Source organism: Ambystoma mexicanum, chromosome 2q (genome assembly GCF_040938575.1).
Source record: "Ambystoma mexicanum isolate Mex_15411 chromosome 2q, UKY_AmexF1_1, whole genome shotgun sequence".
In the NCBI taxonomy this organism is placed as follows: Eukaryota; Metazoa; Chordata; class Amphibia; order Caudata; family Ambystomatidae; genus Ambystoma; species Ambystoma mexicanum.
Window position 1 is genome coordinate 340,561,420 of NC_090924.1, and position 23,050 is coordinate 340,584,469.

Consider the following 23,050-nt stretch of genomic DNA (forward strand, 5'->3'; position numbering starts at 1 on the left):
TCTGTTCTGACGATAGTATAATCTGGGGGGATGGCTAAAGTGAGGAAGGGGCCAGAGGCTTGGTGAAGCCATGATTCAGTGATGACTAATATATCAAGTTTTGAATCTATGATGAGGTCATGTACTTCAATAGCATGGGCTCATAAGGAGCTGGCATTTATGAGGGCACATTGGATGGTGGAGGGGAGTTTGAGTATGTGAGTTTCCTCTGTTTTTGTGGTCATGCATCTAGAGGTAGTAATTCATTTGGAATTGGTTTTAGGCGTGGAGGGATAGCCAGTAGGGGGTGATTTAGTAGGTAGTGTAGTGGTTGGTGTGTCTTGAAATGTATGATGGTTGGCCTGATGTTGGGTTCGTGCTCTTAAGCGTGATCTAGATTTTCCAGAGACAGTTATGGACTGGATTTCTTCTGAGCTTCTATATTTCTGTGTGAACTTTGGTGGCTTAGTAGCGGTGGGGAGGTTATGGGTGAAAGCCTGGATATTGTCCTTGGGTTTGGTAGTAAAGGCATCATTGGTAGCTAGTGGGAATGGTGAAAGAGAGGGTATGTATGGCGTGGGGCATGGGATGCGATGGTGCCTTGGGCAGGCTGGATTAGAGAGGCCATTTTTGTGTGCCTTATAGTGGCTTCCCACGCAAGGGATGTAGTTCGGGATAAAGCAGAACGGGAACATAATGATAGTTAGACAGCCTAGCATGATTAGGTGCGGCTGTGTGGTTGGGTGAGTCTAGTCCAATAGTGGTGTAAACGTAAAGGCTTGTCTGGCCGTTATGCTAGTGAGCTAGCATGTGAATTGTTTGGTTTTAGAGCCAATAAGCAGATTTGATACTTTTGTATGTAGACTGAAGGATATTAGAGCAAATAGTATACTTTAGCCGTTATGTGCATGAGTATATTATCATTTCGGCAAGTAAACTAGACACACGGTTATGCTGAGGGACAAGATAACCAGTAGTCAAATAAACTAGTCTAGCATGTAAGTATGAAGGCTATTAGTATTTAGGAAAATAGGCTAGTGTAATATTCCTGCATAAGGCTCATTATCAATTAAACGAAAAGGCTGAGCTAGCAGTTTGGCATAGAGGCTATTAGCAGTTGAGTAAATAAACTCATCACACCGTTATGCATGTAGGTTGCACAATGTGGGCAGTAGGCTGGGCCAAGTGTAAGTGGCAGGATAGGCTGGATCGACTCAGCACATTCGTAGATGCATACAATATAGGCGTTTGGGTTTGTTTATAACACATGTATTTGTGGAGGCATAGGTGACAGGAGCATAGGTATGTACTTTTCCGTAAGGGAGCAGGATTATGCTAAATCAAATTGTGGCAGAGATACTTACAGTAACAATAGGCATAAACAGTTGTGGCATGGGTGTTCACAAAGACAGGTTAGCATTGCATCGGTTGAGGCCGTACATTCAGTAACAATAGCAAATAAGCTAGTTCAAGTATAGCATATGTACTTACAATGGCAGAATAGATTGTATTATCATAGGTGATAGCCGTTGGGCCGACGTTTGGTTAGTACTTGAGTGCGCTTATGCTACGAATAGTGGACAAGTGTCATCAAACAAAGGTGGTTGGTGCATTAACAGAGTTTCTGGATAAGTCTTAAGCTATCATGGATATGGGCAACAGCGTAATCGCTTCATTAGACAAGTTAAGCATCAGTTAACAGAGCTGTATCTAGTAATGAATGTCAGAGAGAGTTTGTTCACCTCCATATAAATTGTGACATAGGTGAAGTACACATACTGAGGAACCTTGGAGTAAGGGAGACAGGTCAATCATTTGCAGGGTTGTTTGAGGAATATGTAGGTTTCTGAAGGATGGGTAAAACATTGGCCTCATTGAAGCAGGTTGGCATGATCCCAGAGGCAAGCGATAGATTGAAGCATTTAGGTAGGCAGTTAGGGGCGCCAGTTCCTTAACAGTTTGAGGTGAAAAAGTCATTCGGAGGACTGGAACGTTGGATTGGTTACCAGTTCAGCCACTGTGGTAGAAGGGAAAGCCACCCAGGTGGAGAGGGTATGGGTGTGAAGGTGGGACCGGAAGATAAAAGAAGGGAGAGAAAGTTTAGTAAGGCTATCACATATTTTAGAAAACTTGGATAAGAAATAGGAGGCAAAGTTATGGAGAAAGAGCAGAGATGAAAGTGGGGCATAACATGAAGAGTTCTGGCTATCTTCCAAGAATGGGAATGAAGAAAAGTGATGAGGTTTGTACACAGGAAGAGCTTGGCAGAATCCAGAGCAGTAGCATGGAGATATTATTTGCAGGAAATCAGGTTTTACACCACTGACGTGGACAGAGTTGCATAGTAATCCTAATAGTGATACTCAAATAGATTGGCCATGAGGAGTTGAAATCCAGGAAGGTCTTCTTGATGCAAACAGTGAAAGGGGGAGCGAGACCTTGAAGAGTGGACCTGAGGTGGCTAAGACAAGGTGCCTAGGAGTCGGGTGGGAATTTGCATTTTGTGATGGGGATGAAGTGCTGAGGGAGATTTGGGGAACAGGGGTCAGAAACAGTGAAATTAATTAGTGCGTGGCCAGATGTAGAGGGATCAATGTTTTCACAAAACCACCCCTCTTTTTACAACTATGCACCACCTAACATGAGACCACAGCTTAAATTACATCTACCGCTTCTCTTGTTATACCAAGACTTTCCATTAGTGCATTAGACTCACCATCACTTCTCTTTACCCAGTAGATGGGGAGATTCTCGCACAAAGTCTGCACAGGTCCCCCAACCAGTTCCAAGCTCACCTTGCGTCCACCCAGGATTCCCAGAAACTCTCTGTAGTATTTGGTTTGATTGTGCTGAAGCAGTGGTTGCTCATTCTAAAGGAGGAAAGAAAAGACAGAACTCAGAACAATGGAGCAATTTTTACAAGATAATCATCTTCCAATTGAATGTAGCAATCACCCCCTCATTGGGGGGTGCACATGGCTGGTAAGGGCCTCCCAGCCTGAGCCTAAGCAGGTCTGAGCAAATCGTGGGCCTCAGCAAGGGTTCAGGGCCGTTAAAGGCCCTATAAACCCCCTAACAATGGGATGATAGTTATTCGTACCCAGAGCTCTGTACGGTGTGAAAATTGTTTTAATTTTTTTGAATGGAGATTGGTTCCACGCATATTATGCCCAATATCCAGTGGGGAAAAAAGCAAGATGGCCCCTGCCATAGTAAATAGAACGGAGACTGAGTACCTTTTCTATTTCAATGGTGGTCCATGACAGAGGCCATGATCAGAGCAGAAAGCTCTGGTCCAGTAGATAAGTGGGAAAGAAGGGGGAAGGGTGTGGGATGTCTTATGGATGGGGGGTGGGGATGCAACAGGGAGGGGCTCCTCGTTTCCCCCCCATAATGAAGATGGTAGCACCCAGGGAAGGGCCTTGGGTGGCTGGAAAAATGCAGGTGTACACTGGCAGTTCATAAACAGATTTCCAGCCACCTGATTTGCTGAATGCTCTTCTTTTGGGTACACATGGAAATTATTAGACTTTGTTCTAATTTTACTGGTTCTAATCCTGCTCTAGAGATTTAAACTTAGCTGTTACCTGATGTCAGTCTGGTTACATATGTGAAATTATTTTGAGGACTGGAGTTTAACTTCAAGTAGGCAAGTGTCAACTTCACAATGGTAACTGAGTGTGCCCTTGGCAAACATATTGAACCGGGAAGCAAGGGAAGAGGAGCAAACTGGGAGGTGTTACTTTCAACAAGTTTCAATAAGAAAGGTTATGTTAACTTATGTTATTGTGATTTATATCGAGCATTGCTGCCATTTTCATGGTCTCAGGTGCTCTGGAGGATCTGAAAAGGAAAGAGAGCTGGGAGGGCTTTGTTAGTGGGATCAAGGGGGAAAGCGCAAGGGAGCTTTGATGTGCTGTTGGTAGATTCTGTTTTGGAAAAAACAGTTGCTGTGTGCTGGGTTTGTTTTTTGTTGGTAAGGGTTACATGGTGTTTGGTGCATGAGTGAATATGTGAAGAGATGTGTGTAATTGGTTTAGTTTATATTTAGTTGGGTGTTGCAGAGTGTGAGCAGTTTGTGGTAGTTTAAGGTATCTGCTGCGGTAGAGGTATGTGTGAGTTTTTTCAGTGTTTGAGAGTGAGTAGGCAGGATATAGGAATGTTTTTAGCAGGGTTAGTTATGGGTGTTCTCTGTGTCCTTCTATGCTATGGTTATGCTGGTATGGCAGGGTTCATGTACGTCTAGGGTGTGTGATGTTAAAAAGCTTTATTTTGTTGGATTTTCAAAGTTTTGGTTGATTAGGTTTTGTTTTTTTATGTTTCTTTTGTGTTGTTTGGGCTTTTTCCCTTCACCAGTGTTAACTACTTAACTAGGAGAGTTAAATAGCCATGTTTTTAGCAATTTTCTGAATTTAAGGTGGCTGAATTTTAGGTGGCTAAAGTAATGAATTAATGATAGTATGAGAAACCGGGTAGAAAGTTCTTGCAGTGATACCTGCATGATGCATCTCTGAGAAACAAAAGCGTGATTAAGTGCTGTGCAGTTCTTACAGCACTCTTGTGATGGCATCAGTTGCACCTTCCAGAGCAGAAAAGCTTTTGCAAAGTCAATAGTTTTCGGCTTTGCATAGACAGTTTACAATCATGTGTAGTACTTACTTCAGCTTGTATTGTAGTTTTCTACACTAAACTGCATTAGTGCAGCAGGCGTACTAAGCAGGAGTGCTGTAAACATCTTGTTAAAAGTTTAGTAGCCCTGCTAACAAGTGCTGGTACTGTCCTAGGAAGGGTATATCAGGCTTTTTTGGAAAGTGCAAGTACTGTATAGCAGCTGCTGTTTAGCAGCCTTGCAGAGAAGGTGGTATATATACTGCCTAATGCGTTGTTTGTGGCATTAAGACACCATAGAGCTAATCCAAGTTTCCTCAGTTGATAACATTTTGTGATCCTGGACAAATTACTGTATCCCACCTTATCTTCCAAATTTGGGAGTTTTTAAAAGAGGCTTATCCTTTGTATTCAAAACTAGTTGTATTGAACATTTACCTAATGCCCTACGAACAATTGAAATGAACAATATATTTCAGAACTCCAAATATTTAACTAATTGAACTGCATATTTTTGTTTCAAATCTTAACACTTCAAATAAGCCTCTTTTAACAAAAGCTGTTTCTGGCACATCACTTTCCTCTGTTGTTCATTAGATCTCTGTTCTATGTAATTATAATGTTGGATAGCAATAACATTTGTGTTATAAAAATCATATAATTGAAACCAACTCTAGGCATGACGCCAACTCTAGGCATGACCCTAAGTAGTGATCTCTGATTACTGAGAGAGAGACTCTGAAAAGGAGGGTTAACATTGTAGCCATGAGTTAGAGTGGGTACAATGCTGGGCTTTGCACACTTGGCCAGACTTATTTTGCCTACCCATGCATCTCTTGAAGAAATGGAAGTGGAATTATTCTGGTCTTTAATAATTTGTTTAACCAAAGCCCAACAGTATTCCTAAAGTCGATGTCCCGGAATATTATCTTAAAAGGGATTACTTTGGACCTTTAACAAGTAAACAGAGATGGAGAAGCTACACTATCATTCCAATTTGGATGAATAATGAGAATTCGCCACAAATAGCCAGTATTGCATCAGGACTCTTGGCTATGTGAAAATCCTGAGGGTTTTCCCACTCCCGGGGGATCCTGTAAACAGGTGGCCAGGGAGGGCCATCGCTTTTGGATCCCGACCTTGGGGGTGGACTAGCGAGGATCACCTGGGTAGAGAATCCTCTGGGATTGGGCAGGGATTACCCAAAGGTGAGACATGGTATACCCCTTTTTTGAACATCCCACTACCAGACATTCCCTCAGCCTATACTATTCACCAGACGCCCATTTTTCGCTGTACTCTTCATGGCGAAAACTCCATTAGAACAAATAAACTGCATTCAGAGGCAATCCACTATTTTCATGAATGTCCCACTAACAAGGTCAGGCGAAGTCAGGCACTGGGCGAATATTATATCCACCTGAAGCCTGTCAATACTCCACAGGTGTATAAAAGGAGTAGCAGCAAGAAATAGAGAGAACGAGTTGGAGCCAGAGAAGGAACCCGAGTCAGAGAACGAGCTAACGGGCAACTGGGAAAGCCTGAGCACCCCGAGACCTGCTGTCAGAGAACGGAGCAACCAGATGCTGAGAGCCCATGGTTTGGGAAGGCTAGAGAAAGTGTGGCGAGAGAGCAGTGTCTCCAAGGAGCCAGAAGTTGATTGTGTGGTATGCTGATCTGTGTAGAGAAATCCTTGAAAAGGTGCTTGTTCCCTGTGCCAGCGAGGCAGCCCAGGAGTGTCTGAAGGGCAGGGGAGGAGCCCTGACCTCGACATTACATAACCGCAAAAGATACGCTGAAGTAATCACAACCGGTGAGTTCAAACAGAGACGGGAGCCCGGTTGGTGAAAGACGCGAAGCGCAACAGATAATTTGTTGCAAGAGAAGGACAAGCATAGGATGAAAGAAACGCTGAAAAGAAAGCTTCATTGTCCATTGTGAACTGTAATGTGAAATGATAATTGTGAAAGGGAAGGAAACGAGGTGACAGAGTGGTCGTGTGCACGTTTACACGTTGTTGAAATACTCTTTTGAAACTGAATCACTCCCCAAAAGTGCAGGGGAGCTGTGTGAAGCTTGAAGTAGGAGCAAAATAGCAAGGATGAGAGGGGAGCTGCACGAGACATGAAGAGCTGGCAGAAACCCCAAGAAAAGCTCATTGTGAAATTGAAGAAGCTAAAGAGTGCCTGGAGCATGACCCTGTTTGCGAAAGTCTCTGATATGAAGAGTTGTTGAGAATTGTTGAACTGTTGGGGAAGGAAACCCCATTTTTTCTAACAAGAGACTCTAGTGTGAAGAAAAACTATTGAACTGTCAAGTTGTTGGAATTGTAGGGGAAGGAAACCCCTGAAGAAACCAGAGCAAGAGAGTGTTGTGAAAGCGAAATAATGTGAACTGCGAAATTCCTGAGAGAAGGTGGCAAGAATGGCTTCTAAGTCTGTGGAGAAAGAAAGCCCTTAGAAACCTAAAGGATCTTTGTGTGAACTATTTCAACCCAACATTGGGATTCACCTTTGTTGAGTCCCAAATAACTCAATCTTGGGCAAGTGAGCTGTGGGAAAGTTCCAGTGCCATCCTGATATTATTTTGACTCACAATTTTATTTTGGATCCATTCCCGTACACATTATTGTTCTAGAAGAAAGTGAGGGCAATCATAGGCTCGATACAGACATCTTTTTTAATTTGACTGACAGACATTTGACTACCTTTTGACTTGGTGTAATGGTTGCGACTACTCCCATTTAGAAATAGGACCAGTTAGGAAGTCTCCAACCCTTTTTCAAATTAATAAAGGTTTTACAAACTTGCCTCTTTGTGTCTGTGTCTACCTCTTGATACCATGCCTGCCTCACAGCTATTTCTGGTCGATTCTGATGAAGTATACTGCAGAGCCATCTAGACTAAGACTTTGGGAAAGACCAGAGAACCCCTGTAGATACTAGTCCCACCTGCTATGCCAATCCTTACACCACCACAGCCTACTTCTTGCATTCAACCTTCTAATGCCTGTTGCTGTTAAACTGCACTGCTTGATGCCTATGGTTGCCTTCCTCCAACTGTGTCTTGCCCTACCTGCATTCCCCTAGGAGTACAACTCCCAGCACTTGGGGAAAACATTTGTGGCTGACTCTTTACTTGCTTTGCAACACCTCCTTTACCACCCCACTCTACTGGCTATTTTCACAGACAGGAGATCAACAGAAGACTTGACACACAGTGCTGTTTGACCTTTTCTATTTTATTCTTATTCTAAATGGTGGGGTTGTGTTAAAGTCTAATTATTCTTGAGGGGGGTTCAACAAAAAAAGTGTTTTTATGTATACATTTTGCTCTGTGTTTTCCATTAAAGCCTTAGGACGGTGCTTCTAATGCCTGCCCATCTCTAGTGTCAAGCCACGTTCCCCTGCATAAATCAAATAGTCATTTATTGTCCCAGGCAATTTGTTTTGTTGCTGAACACTCCTTTCTTGGCTTGCCTGGGTTCATCCGAGTGAGAAGGAGTGCTTGCCCTCCTGCAACTAACACTGTTTTGGGACTCCTGGGTTTAGAGATCTGATAATTTTTCTTGGTCTATATGGGCCCACCAAAGCGGCATGATATGCTTGCTCTACTGTGTGTAACAACATGTTAGATCATCGGCTTGGTAGATCAGATGGCCCTTGACAGACCATGGTAGATTTGAAGGACTCCAAGATAATTCTCATTTGGTCTTTTGGTGACCATTCTTGCCAGTCTTACTGTTGCCCTCCCAGATTAACCGGTAGCAGGACCACATCACTCTGGCATCCTTATGCGGTCTGGCAAAGAGGAGGAGGAGGGCAGGTACCAGACACCTAGAGTTTAGTGGAACTCAGGGTTCTCTTTCAACACCCTCCAGTAAGGGCCCTTGAGCCTCTTCTCTGGGGTGATGCTGTGCTTTACTGACATGCAGACTGCTGTGAGAAACCTGAAGGTGTCTCCCTAGCTAGTCCCCGGCTATCTGTCATCCAGGTGGCCAGGACACAGCCATCGCTATTGGATCCAGTTGCTGGAGGTGGACCAGTGAGGGAGGATCACCTGGATGGGGGGTCCTTGGGGAGTAGAAGTGGGACACTGACGGTTGAGACAAGGTATCCCCCTTCTTTCAACACCTTTTCCCCACTCCTACCACGTGGCATATTCCAAAACACTGCCCCCTTTTCTGACACGGGCACTTTCACACACCACAAACAACGGACTAACACCCGAGCCATTTACCTAACATGTCCCAATAGAAGGGTCAGGCCGAGTCAGGCAATCGACCAGAATCACACACACCTGATGGCCCTTTCCCTTCCCCACAGGGATAAAAGGTGGAGCACGAAAGCACACGATGAGCAAGGCAGACCGCAAGACGAGACAGCTATCGGGGCACGGCAGTTCAAGAGGAAGAAAAAGGCAGTGAATATCAAGAGGCTGACAAGGAGAGACACAACCTTGCCTTTTTTCGACCCAGACCTGTGAAACCTTCGCACAGGGAATCGTAAAACCACGGACAATAGCTCAAGTATGTTGCAGCAGATGTCAAGGGTACACAGAGCGTGCCTACGCTGATAAGCAGGACCGAGGGAGGCGCCAGCTACCATGGTACTGGCCTTGACTCCAGATATTTTGAAAAGCCAAGCGGTTCATCACAGCCAGTGAATCAAGGGGAGAACCGATAAGAAAACCGAACTGTGTTGAACGAAAGCTGCAAAGTAGCAATTTAAGGGAAGTTCAAAGAACTGTTAAAATAAAGGGGAGACCAGCTGCAAAGGAATCTGGCATCACGTGGGTGCTTACTTGAGAGAGTCGGGTCAGTCCAGTGTTTGTTGAAACTGCTAATACCAGAAGGCCTCGGGAATGCCGCAAAGGAACAGTCAAAGTGATCAAACAGGGGTCTTGTAAAATCCTCTGTATAGTTGGAAGTCTTTGACGGACAGATGATTGTGAAGTGAAGGGAAATTAATCCTGCTTGGTGATGTTGGCAAGAGTAAACTCGGCAGAGGGATCCTGACAAAAAGGGGCGAAGAATGAAGTCCCGATGAACAGTGTGTTGATAGGAGTGAACCCGGCCGAGAGGGATGTCCACAGTGAATTGTTTGAAAAGACATTAAGACTCGTGAAAGTAAGAAAGGTCATAGGGAACCCGGCAGAGGGTGGCTGACGTCTGAAAGGGATACGAGCCCGAACAAGGGAGATCCCAGGGTGAGCCATTTTCACCCTAACTACTGTGTAAAAGGAACTTTTTGGTTTGTTATTTTCTGACCCTCTAAGGCAAGAGACTTTTTGCAGGATAAGAGACTTGGCCATCGAGGTTCTTGAAGGTTGAGAGTGAAACTGTCATCTCGTGCTGGGGAAGCATAAGAAGTGTTCTATGCTCAGAGGTTCCACCTTATCCCGTGCCCAAAACGTGGGGAAGGGAGACCCTGAGTACTGCATTCTGACACGTTATTTGGGAACACTTCTTTCTTTCTTATGAATTCTATCCCACACTCTTTTTGTAATTAGCGTAAGGACTGGCAATAGTTTTTTTAGTATAGGCCCTTTTATTTGCACAACGCCACTAGGGCTGCCTTATTTTCATTTGATGGTCGAACATTGCTCCCATCTTAGATTTAGGTTTAGGTTAGGCGTTTATCTCACCCATTTTTGCAGTTTAATAAACACCCTTGAACTGTGATCACTTGTGTCTTTCTTTACTGTTGCCAACATGTCTTCTAAGGGTTGTGTTCTTCCTCTTTCTTGTTACCTTCCTAAATGCCTCCCTCACCCTGCTGTTCTCTCACCCATTAGCCCCTGCTCTCTCTGTTCCCACCTTCACTTTTCCCAACCATTTTCCTAGCCTCCAACCTACCACCCTTTTTCCTCCTTCCCTTATCTGATGGTTTGCTTTCCAAACACTCTCTTCCTCCCTTTCTTGTTCTTCTATTAAATATATCCATGCCGTCTCTGTTTGCCTCCTTACTGTAGTAGATCTGTTTCTTCCTGCACCTTCTCTTCTCTTCCTAGATTTGTAGTTCGAACATGTATTTATTTTCACGTCAGGCAAATAAGCGCTGGCACGTTGGCGCCGGTTTGTTCCGGTTCGTTTCAGGGTAAGCATTCCTGTTATAACTGCTTTAATCATGGCTTTTATACCAAATTGTTCTGCTCGCGAAAACCACGTACTGTCCATACAAATGAGGAGACAGTTAAGGTTGTCGGCGATGCGTAGTGAGCATGCTGAGGTTGCTTGTCCTCCTGTATCTTCACACTCCGAGCTCCTTAATGCTCCCTTGACACATACTGAGTTCTCCTCTTCAGCCATGGACACACAAGTGGACATTCTTACCACAGTGGTGCTTTCCCCTATGCATTCTACTGCAGCTAACATGAAAAGCATATTACAAACTTCTGAGCAGGAGTTGGGCCCCCTCCATTTCGAGGCATCTCCTATTTTGTCCCCTAGTGCCTTAGCTACATTTGGAAGGGGCAAGCATGATTTGCTGACACTCCAAGCCAGGCTTTTGAATACCCGTTCCCTACGTAAACATGGTGTAGACATCTTAGATCTATTGGGTTCTGCAAATCTGGATATTTTGGCATTAACAGAGTCCTGGTTAGACCAAGCTCTACCGACGGAAGCGCTTTTGGCCACTTCCCATTGTCATTTACTTATACGGGCTGATTGCGTCTTGTACAGGGGTGAGGGCATTGCACTCTTTTTAAATAAATCCTTACAGTTCCACACTGTGCCTCACAAGCCCTTAGAAGACTGTGAAAGCCTGGTCATTAAAATCAGAATGGACAATACCTTGCTTACTTTAGTTGTTCTTTATAGGCCCCCAACGGTCATGCCGCTTTTTGAAGAGCAATTTTTAAATACTCTCCTAAATTCTCTTACTAAGCCTCAGTCCCCAGTTTTAGTTATGGGAGACTTTCATCTTTGGTATGATGTCTTAACAATGCCACCACTAGATCTCTTGTGGAAGCCTGCAATTCCATTGGTTATGTACAACTTGTGGACAGAGTGCAGGCCATATTCTGGACTGGCTTTTAGCTCAACAGCTCTCTGTCTTCTTTAGTTATTTCACATTGTATTTGGTTAAACCACTGTTTGCTAACTTTTGACATCATTCCCCAGCTCCTCCGGCCAAACTTGATTCCAATCCTAGGAGAGAAATAGGTATGCGCAACTTGAAAGCCCTTACTCCAGAAAACATTGTCCCACTTCTCTCAAAGACGTTGGGTCTTCTCGAGGAATTTGAGAGTTTGGACGACCTAGCGCATCACATAACCAAATCACTTACTGATGTGACCAACTTGTTGGTGACTCTCAAGCTTCATAGCATTAAATCCGAAGCCATAAAAAACACCTTGGTTTAATGAGGATATCATCTCAATTAGACAGCAAAAATGCGCAGCGTGAATGGCACAAAAACCCATCTGATCTTACATTAGCCACTTATAAGACCTTTGTTAACCAATACAAGGAGGCTATTACAAAATTCAAGTCTGATACTTATAACAGCAGAATTCAGAGTGCCAACTCCAATTCTAAAGAATGATTTTCCATTCTGAGCGAGTTTAAGAGCAAACCTCCCCCAGCTTCCCTTCCCGTAAAAGATAAGCTGTGGTGTCAGGCCATCCATGATGTCTTCATTAAGAAGGTCATCACGCAACAAACCACCTACCCTGCAGGTTAGGGACTTGTGCTCACCACAGGAGATAGCTGCAGTAGCTCACAAAGTAGTGGTTTCCTCTCAGCCTGAACCTTTTGTTTTTGATTTTACTCCCTGCACCAAATTATTCATATCAGAAACTATTGCCGTCATGAAGCCCACGTCATGCCATAGCGAGGCCTGTCCGGCAAGCTTGTTCATAAAATTTCAAGAAACCCTAAGCCCATGGGTCACCAAGTTCATTAATCAATCGTTCCTTGAAGGTATTGTCCCTCTCTTTTTAAAAGAGGCTTGCGTAACTCCCTTCAAAAAAAGGAATCATTGGACCCCTTCATTCCAGATAATTATCGGCCTATTTCAAATGTGCCATTTTTGCAGAGAATTCTGGATAAAGTAGCACATTTGCAACTCCAACATTATGTTGAGGCTCATAACATCTTGCTTTCCTGACAATCTGGATTTAGGAAAGGCTTTGGAACTGAGACGGGTATGCTGGATCTCAAGGCCATTTTGCTCAAGAATAAGCACCAAGGGCTTTTATCAGCTTTGATGCTTTTAGATTTATCTTCGGCATTTGATCTCATAGACCATGATCTACTTGCAGAGAGACATCAGCCAGTTGCGGGCTGCTCGCCTAAAGCCGTGCTCTGGATCTCTTAATTTTTGGGACCAAGAACTGCATGTGCAAGTGCAGGTGATGTCTTCGCTGCTCCTTCGCTTATCACCTGCGGCATTCCTCAGGGGTCTTGAATTGCTCCGATGCCATTTAACATCTACATGATCTGCTCCTGTTACTTGGCTTGGGTATGCTAATGGAAAATTATGCTGATGACACCCAAGTTACCATCAAACTCTCAGGCTCGTACCTTGCAGACTCGGAAATTTTTAATACTGTCTACAGGACCGTCCATGTGTGGATGGCCGTCAATTCTCTGGACCTAAACGCAAGCAAAACTGAGCTTTTTATTCTTGCTTCCAGCCAAAAGCTGAGATCTCTCTCAGGAGAGTATGCGAAGGTTCTAATTATGGACACGCCCATTGTAGTGAAACAAAAAGTAAAAACCCTTGGTGTGACCCTGGATGCCGAACTTTACATGTGTCAACATGTGGCTGCTGTAAGATCCTCCTGTGGTCTGATAAATAAATTACTACATAACAAACAACCGTTTCTTACACGAGAGAATTTGGCGACTTTAGCTTCACTACTTGTAAATACTCATCTAGATTACTGCAACAGCCTGCTCAGCGGTTGCAGTGTTTCTGCCATAGCTGCACTCCAGGTCACACAGAATGGTGCAGTACGGGCTGTTGCAGCCCTGGCTAGACGCTCTCACATCACTATGGCCAGAAGGGGCTTACACTGGCTGCCAGTAAAACATTGCATAACCCACCAAATTTGAACACTAACACGTAAATGTGTGTTGAATGCTGCCCCTGAATATCTCAAAGCGCGCATCCAGTCATATGTCCCGAATCGCTCCCTCAGATCACAACATCATGATAGACTGATACAACCAAGGTTTAAGCTGGTGAAGGCAGGTGGGCGCAGTTTTAACTCCCAAGGTCAATGTGGCTGGAATGCACTTAAAGCCTAGTATTAGATTGATGGATACACCCTCAAAGTTTAAGAAGGCGCTGAAAACATTCCTCTTCAACATTCCTCTTAATTAGTACAACTTTACCCTTTGGCCTGCTTCCTCCGACTACTGAGTTCCGCCCCTGGCCTTCTTAGCGCATTGTCCTGTACTTTTTGTTATGATTGTCTATTTTTCGTTGTTCGTGCGCCCCGAGGCCTGCAGGCTTGTGGTGCGATGGAACAAGAATTCTAAATAAATAAATAAATACTCCTCTCATTTCTCTTTTGGCTTCTACACTTCCACTCTGTACTACAACCGGCAGCCTCCTCTTATCTTCCATACACCCCCTAAGCATCTGGCTCCACTTCCCTTTATATGCTAGCTCTGCGTGCAATTGGAGCCTTAACGGCCCAAGATTGTGCCTCTGTGGGCACATGTTGACCTTAACCTATGAGCAATCTAGCTGCTATTTTGGAGTCAGTCAGTGTTGGACTCCACCAGGAGTTTCCTTCACTGTATCTTGGGGTATCATGACCTGACAGCCACAACTTTATTAAGTGTATTCCTCGATGATATGCCAGTAAATGTATAGCATGTACAATCTCAGTCTCTACCACTCTTACGGTCCCAATTACCCAGCCGCCACCTCACCCAATTCTACCTGACATGACTCATCTACTCTACCTCACCCCACTCATCCACTCTACAGCACCCCATCCACCTCCACTGCCTCACCCCACCCACCCACTCAATCTCACACCATTCATTCACTCTACCTCAGCTACTCTACAGCACCTCACTCACCCGCTATTTCTTAGTTCCGCTGACCCACTCTACCTTCCCTTACTGATCCATTCTACCTTACCCCACTCACCCATTCTACCTTACCCAGTCTACCTCACCCTGCTAACCCACTTAACCTCACCCACTCTACCGGACCCCACTCAACCACTCTTCCTCACCACACTTGCCCAATCTACATTACACACTGTAGCTCACCCCACCTATTCTACGTCACCCCACTCACCCACTTTACCATACCCCACTCACCCACTCTACTGCACCTCACTCTACCGCATCCCAATCTTCCCCAGCATATTCATACACTTTACCTCACACCACTCACCCATTCTATCTCACACCACTCATCCTCACCCTACTCACCAAGTCTACCTCACTTCACTTACCCACAATAACGTATGCCACCCACGACATTGTTGATTTCTTTTAGTATAACCATGCCTTGCTCATGCTGCACAAAAGCTCTGCCCTACAATCCACAACATCAATAAGGTACAATAGGTGGCCCACATGAAGGTCTGGATAGAGGCAATGACATTCTTTGAGGAGGTCTTATTCATGGATGCGGCACTTGTCCTGACAAGATTCAACAGGATGGCAATCAGTGTAAAAGGGCACATTCACGCAAGTCTGCCCCAAAGCAGCAAAGTTCATGTCCAGGCAAGCATCTCCAAAAAGGGCCCAAGAACAAGGATTTATTTAAGGGGAGAATGGACACAGCCTTCTTTAAAGAGATCTTAATTATGTAGGGGATGTTGTTGTTTAGGATGAAGGATCCAGAGTACACCAGCAAATTACAAATCAAGCAGGATAATGACCAAACACATTCCTCTGCACAGGCCTTTAGGGGTTCACTTGGGCTCCAGCTTCCCCATAATCTCCTGACTGATTTGATCTTTGCACGATTTAAAGCATTCCTCAAGCATGTCCGCAAGCCTACCAACAAGTAAGAACTCCTGCAGGGCGTCTACATTTGAATGCTCATACCGTTATGTTAAGTTACTCAGCTTCTCAGCATTTATACTGTGCCAGCGACCCTGTAAACATTATAGAATAAATCAGTGCATAGAGTACTAGAATTGTTGTCAAATCTTTTATTGCCAGCAAAAACATAAAGTACAGCACAGTATGGATAAGTGTTCAGTAAAAGCTAATTATTTCATACTAGGTGTAACTGAGGGAGGGGTAGAGGAAGGTGAAGGAACAGTCAGAGTCGGAAGGGGAGGAGGGTTGATGTCTGACACTAGTGTTTGGGGACAAAGCATGAGTGGTTTGTGGAGTCCAGGGAAAGGTTGAGAGCTGCCACTAGTGTTAGGTGCCAAGGACAGGGGTGGTGGCTGTGGAAAGGTGGAAAGGTTGACAGCTGCTATTAGTCACAGGGGGCAAGGGCAGGAGTATTGGGTTGGATGCAGGGTGAAGGTTGACAGGGGACTACCTGGGAATGGTGGATCAGGAGAGGGGAGTCAGGGGTGGCAACTCGTTCTGCATTCACAACAATTCAAAGCTGGGTATGGCAACCCTCAAACCTTGGTGTTGGTGAGGTGAAGGCAGGTGGGGGTACAAGTCTGGGGGCAGGTGAAGAGAAGGCAGAGGGTTGGGTGGGGTTTGTGAGGAGAAGAAGGAGGGGGTAACAGGGTGGGGAGGGTTGAGAAGAAGGTGTGGGTTAAAAGAGTTGAGTCAGATGAGGAGAAGACAAAGCAACAAGGCTAGGGGCTCTAACCTAATTCTCCTTTACAATTCCTATTTCAAAGTTGGGAGCAAGCACCTCTACCTTGCAAACTGTCACTGATGAGGCAGACTCTGCAGACAAGACTTCTTCTCATGAACCTCCAGCTCAGAGAACATCTGCTGCATCCGGTTGCTGTGTGTCAGAATAGCAGGTGTCAAAGTTGCAGCTTTTATCCACTCTGCAGTTCGGGTTGGTGGCCCTCCCAGTCCAGTTCAGTACAGTACAGTATGTTACTGTAGCAGTGTACTGAACAGTAATGGTGGAGTGGGGGGAGAGAGTTTACTGCGTCGATAGTGCAGTACTCTCATATTCAACAATATGGCAAGCACCGTCATCTCTTTGTAGTTCTTGCATGGATGTAGATCCCTCAGATATCCTTCTTCCCGACAACTTCTTCATCTTTGCAAATAGGCTCTCCTTGAAGAGATATAGACGATCTCTCCCCGTTAGCCACAGTGTCTACCTGACAAGACAGGCAGGGCACGGGGACCACTGAGAGGTAAGTCCTTCAATTGGGCAAAAAGTAATATCACAAAAAAAGAACTGTTCCGGTAAGCAACAGAATTGAGCAGCAATAGCAAGTTCCGGTAAGTCGTAAGAATGGATCACTGAATAACAGGTAAGTAAAGGATTGGGCTGTAGAAATAGAGCAGCGAATTACTGGATGACACACACACACGATTTGCATTTGCCCTTTCCATGATCAGCATAAAAATACTGTGTTCACAACTTTGTATTTTTCAGACTCCAGCACAGGAATTCCAAAATGGATCCCCGGTATTGAGACCCGGGATGCATGGGCTTTCTACCTATTTGCCCCGCTCCACTGGAACTCACTGCTCATAACAATCAAAGCCAGCCCAACTGTGGAACTCTTCAAAGGTCAGCTTAGACATCACTTAATTGCAAATGAGGGAGGTCCCCTGGCCCTCTTCCCTATCCTCCCTGCCTAACTCCAACATTGCCTCCAGCGATGCGTAAAAATTTAATTTTGTATGTTTAAATAGTGCTCCTCCTTAGTTTGAAGCACTGGTCCCCTTAGGTTAATGTTATCTTTTAAGTCCCCTGTTTTCAATATTCACTTGCTGTATAAGAGTCAGCAAGTGAACAATAAATAAATAAAATATATATGTATATATATTTATTCTGGTTCATAGTGACTGTTTCAACAGTCAAAGTTTCGAATGACAAAAGTGTGTCGAAAAAAAAAGGTTAGTTTTTTTTCTTGTTTTTTTTGATGGGGGGGGTTTCCCCCCCAAACCCTTGTTTTTTTTAACACTTATTTAACTATACGAAATTAAAATAAACCCTTTTAATATTAAAAAAAAATACATTCGAAACTTTTCTTTGTCGACACTTTTGTGTCAGAACTTTTGTCATTCGAAACTATTGTTTCAAAACTTTGACTGGACACAATTTATTCTATTTGTATTGTTTTGTCCCTGTTATATATCCCACTTTTTTCGGGATTGGTATGATTTGACCGTGGCATAATTGATTGTGGCGGAATTGACTGTAGTCAATTTTGCTGCAAACACAATTTTGCTGCGGTCAAAATCAACTAGTCCATGCACCCTCGCCCTACTTACCTTTCAGTGTCGGCTTTCCATCTGACCCTGCAGCGTTAGTTGAGTCCCTGCACCGCGGGTCAGAACTGACGCAGCAGGGTCCCTTTCTCTGTTTTTTTTTTTGTTTTTGTTTTAAGATTTATTTTTTTAAGTCCCCCGCAACCACAGTTCCTGTTATAGTGAGCAAGGGAAGCGGGGGCACCACCGCAACATCCGTTCCCCTTGTTCGCTATAATGGATCCATATGGCCTAGTTGACTGAATTTTTGGTTGTACGATCATTGCTTAAAGCCTAAATTCGGTCAACTATGCTATACAGTAAAATATATTTGGTCAAATTGGCCAATTCCCTTTTTTACACCTTCATAAACTGGCTCACCACTGGTTCCTATCTTTGTGCTATTGTACAGGCACCCTTTTGTGGGAATGCCTCTGACCTTCTTTAAATGTGTTTTTATAAATAATTTCTGGACATCCCTTTTCTTCAACTAAATATAAATACTAAGGGATTAATTAACTGTATAGTAAGCACATAACAACGTAAGAAAATTTGAAGTCTGCAACCTGCGCCTCTCCCGATGTTTTGTGCTGCAACTCCCCTGACCCCTCACCATTGACCATGCTGGCTGGGACAAATGGGAAATGTAGTCAAAAACATCTGGCGAGCTGATGGTTGAAGATACATGCATGCTGCAGTGTGATGATCCTGAATAGCAACATATTCTCCTATTGGTAGTGGCAATGCTAATGTTGTTCATGGGTGGAAACGCAACTGTGTGTCCTAGAGCTCAGCTCGCCATTATCACAGACTGTCGTTTTCAAATATTAGTGTTGCGTTGTTCATGCTAATACATTGAACATATATGGAAATTACTTGCCTGGCCCCTCCTATCCTCCCCACTCAACACCATCTGTGACCTGCAGCCAAATGCACATCAGGGTGTAGATTGCCAATCGCCTTAACTTTAATGCCTTTGGGGGAATGGTGGCAATGTAAATGATCGCTTTCATGGTGCACCAAAGTGTGGGTACTAGAGGGCAGGAAGGGCACAGCCTTTTGTGGCTTTCACACAATCGCTCACCAACTAGTCTCTCTTTACAAGGCCATTACAAAGTTGATGGCAGTGGAGTGGCTTATCGTCAGGTCCAAATGTGCCACTCGACTATAAGAGCTGTCCGAGGCAACCACACCCACACCACACACACTGGCCAACACAACCATGCTGCTACGCATAGTCGTAGCTATGGACCTGGAGGTGCTGCATGCAGGAGTGCAGCTGTATGAGCAGGATTTGCATCAGTGGTAACAGGAGGACAGGCAGTGGACGACTAAGAGGAGAATGATGATGAACAATACCATACCCTAGGCCCTGACTGACGGGCAGATCTATACCCTGTACCTTCTGAACAGGGAGAACATCCTGGAACTGGTGCAGCTCATCCAAGATGACATCCAGAGCAGCATAGGCATCCGGACAGCCATATCACCCCTATTAAAGGTTGCGTCAGTGCTCCACTTCCTTGCCACAGGCACTTTTCAGCAGACAGCGAGCTGCTTAGCATCTCTCAGCCTGTATTTTCAACAGTGCTGGTGCAGGCCCTGGATGCCCTCCTGAACCATGTGTCCAGGCACATTGCCCATCCAACCACCCAGGCACATGTCAACGCCACCAGAGCCTGCTTCTATGCACTTGCGGGCATGCCAAATGTGTTGGCAGCAGTGCGCTGCACACAAATGTCGAGCTTGTGGCTCCCCATGCCACAGAGGATGTGTACTGGAACAGTAAGCTGCACCACTCACTGAATCTGCAGGTCGTCTGTGATGTGGACCTAACAATCACCCACTGCTGTGCTCGCTTCCCGGGATCAAACCACGACTCCATGGTCCTGTTGAACAGCACTCTGCCTGCGCAAATCGAGCGTTATGGAGGACAGCGAACCTGGCTCTTGGGTGAGTGAAAGCATCTACACACACTCATTGTTGATTTGGTTTCCAGTCCACGGGGAGTGGGGGTGTTGTCTGGCACCAGTGCATGTCCCACAGCCACCATGCCAATGCAGAGACACAATCGGCATGCACAAGTGGGTGTTCAAAACTAACATCTACCACGTGTCAACATAGTGACACACCATCACAAGCTGAGCACAGATCGACAGGCACATGAAATGCACTACAGGTACCAGAATGCATCACAGTCATGTCACAATACATAGCGTATCTCGACACAGCCCCACCCACCCCATCAACCTATCCCTGGGTGATAGACCCTGCATACACAGCATGTCCAGCATTGCTTGTCACAGGGTGCAGCAGGGCACATGAGGGCCCACCAGTTCACAGACCCAGATGCATGTGTCACACACACATATCCATAGATATGCACTGTGCAGTCACTTAAATGTAATGGCCCTCCTTGTGTCCCATCCCTTGCAGGTGATTCTGGTTATCCATTACTGCCATGGCTCATGACCCCTGTGAAAATCCCCAGACTCAGCATGACATTGCCCACAATTGTGCAAACATCTGACCCCGGATGGCCATCATGCTGACCTTTGGACTGTTGAAGGCATGTTTTCGGTACCTTCACCGTTCAAGGGGCGGGGGATACTCATGAACAGGCCAGGGAAGGTGGCGAAGATAGTCCTAGCCTGTGCAATGTTGCACAATATGTGCATCAGGCGAAACATACCCCTGCTCCCGGATATGGACATGCCTTCAGTGGACGCTGAAGACGATGGGGATGCAGTTGAAGACATGAAACGGCCCCAACACAGGGATGTCAGGGATGTGCTTTCAGCCTGTTAGGATCTCACTGAGAACTTCTTTTGACCACCCATCCACTGCACACAACCCATGGCCCTCACTGCATGTGACACGAAGCAACAATAAAGCAGACCACATAAAAAATGAATGTCCAGACATTACTGCATGTGTTTAACTATATGTATTGACCAGAAAATGTGCATGACGCAACATGTGATCCACGAACCCTGGTGACCCTGACAGCCGCAGGGAGTGGCACCTTGGGCTGCACTGGTGAAAGTTGGCTGGCGTGTTGATGGTGGAGGAGGGGTCGAATCCATGCGAATCCTTGCGGTCTAGGGCCGCCTGCAGGGTTAGGGTCTCTGCCAGTGCGGAGATGACCTTGCACCCCTCCCGAACCCTCTGGGCCGCTCTACCTCCGCCATGGTCCTGCTTGCACAGAGGTTTCAGGTGGCCAGCACACATTCACGCATCATGCCTGACTTATTCAGCTGCTGCCTTACAAGATCAGTCATTCGTCGTGCCCGTGCTCGATCCTGCAAATGTGCGCATCCATGTCCCGTAGGCTGGGGATCGGTGGAGGAGGTGAACTGTAAATGCAGGGTGATGGTAAGGCGTGTTGTCCGTTGACCCCTCTGTGCTGTCCCCGCCTTCTTGCACAGCATCGTTATCGGTGGATGTGGCCACATTTGTGGGTGGGTTGAGTTGGGTGGCCAGTGGCCTTCTTGGTGGGCCGGATGGATGGATGACAGGGGCATGTGACTGTGCCTCTGTCTAAGGGCTGCACAGCAAGGGCAGGTGACTGTGCCTCTGTAGCTAATAGCTATGCAGCAAGGGCAGGTTACTGTGGATGATGGCTGCGCAGCAAGAGCAGGTGACTGTGCCTCGGTGAATGTTGGCTGGGCCACAGGGGCAGCTGTCTGGCACACAGGGCACATAGGAGGCCTTGCTGGGTCTGGTGTTGTTTTAGCTGTGGTGGTACAGGATGTGGACCTCTTCCTCTGCATGGGTGGCTGTGATCTCGACGGTCTACCATGCTCGCTATCCGACGAGGTGCCTGTGGGGACAAGATGGGCATGCTGTTAATCATCTCTGTGTCATCAAATGGACTTGCAACATACAGTTACGTCATTGTGTGAAATTCTTCCTGTGCATGGAGTCATGGCGTCAGGACAGCTTTGATACATGCTTGCTTGTGTGTGTGGTATGGGGGCACTATGGTCGTAGTGCAGGTACGCCAACTTGGTCAGGTGTGTGCTTACTATGTGCTGCTTCCCATGTTCTCACTTTGTGCACATGACCGGCACTCATGTGGCCATATGTGTGTTGGAATGTTTTTGGGGAGAAATGCTTGGGAACCCCAGGACTATGGAAATGTTATTTGGGCCATTTCATGTGGTGGTTGTGGTATGGTGTCATGCAGTTGAACATGAGTCCATGTAGTGTGTGGTGCATTTATCTATCCACTCTGTTTAATTGTTTTGATGTGGCAAGTTGTACTCACCACGCTCTGCATAAGTCCCTGCGCCGGCCTCTGCCACTCTGACTCCCTCAATGACTTTGAGATGCAGCACAGTGCTGCATGTCTCCTCCTAGGACATCAACTTGATTGGGGAGGCCATCCTGCCTCAGTTGACATGCATTCCCTCCTGTGGGCTGAGTGCAGGTTGTGGACGGTGGACAGGGCCCACAGCCGATGCATTCTGTGCCACCTCCTCCCATATTGCAGACTTTCGCATTTGGTATGTCCGCCTGTAGTCTATTGCAAAGAGTTCCACAGCATTAGCCACAATTGTGTCAGTTAACACTGACAATTCTGGCTATGTGAAGCGTGGTTTCCCCTAGCGGGCACCTGGGACACGTGACTTCGATGCTGCAGACATGATGCCGGTGTTACAGTGACCGGATGGCAACAGGAACTGGGTGATTTTATATGGATTGTGTTTTTCAAAATGGCCGCCGGTGAGGCAGTTATTTGTCGAGCTTGCTGTATTTGCAAAGCCGTGAGGCAGGTGACACCATCTTGCTCCTGACGTTTGTGCTTGTCAAGGAAATGTTGCGCTGCTTGCAAAGATTTTTCAATACATTAAGCTTGCCACCCAATCTGAAAATTTTGAATATTGATTGAAATTTCAGGAAGGAGACCATTCACAAAATGAAGAACTAATGCAGGTTAAGCTTGCTCCCCAGCGTTTGCAATACCAGAGTATTTAGTCAAACAGTCAGTCAATCTAGATAGGTAGTCAGAGGGAGATTCAGACTTGTTCCGCTTGCAGGCTGCTTTTTTTGACTAGTCAGATTTTACGGGGTATTTTTCTTTGATGAGTGCAGCAAGTGCAGTAATATTAGCAGTAATTGCATC

The 23,050-nt window shown here is 45.6% G+C and overlaps 1 protein-coding gene across 1 annotated transcript in view; it reads right to left on the reverse strand.

Annotated features, from left to right (window-relative positions):
* Positions 1 to 23,050, reverse strand: part of BRICD5 (BRICHOS domain containing 5) — a 530,375-nt gene that overhangs the window by 30,684 nt on the left and 476,641 nt on the right. Inside the window, exon 6 of the mRNA XM_069646484.1 lies at positions 2,696 to 2,849. Within this exon, the coding sequence (XP_069502585.1) occupies positions 2,696 to 2,849 (154 nt within the window). The remainder of the gene's footprint in view (positions 1 to 2,695; positions 2,850 to 23,050) is intronic.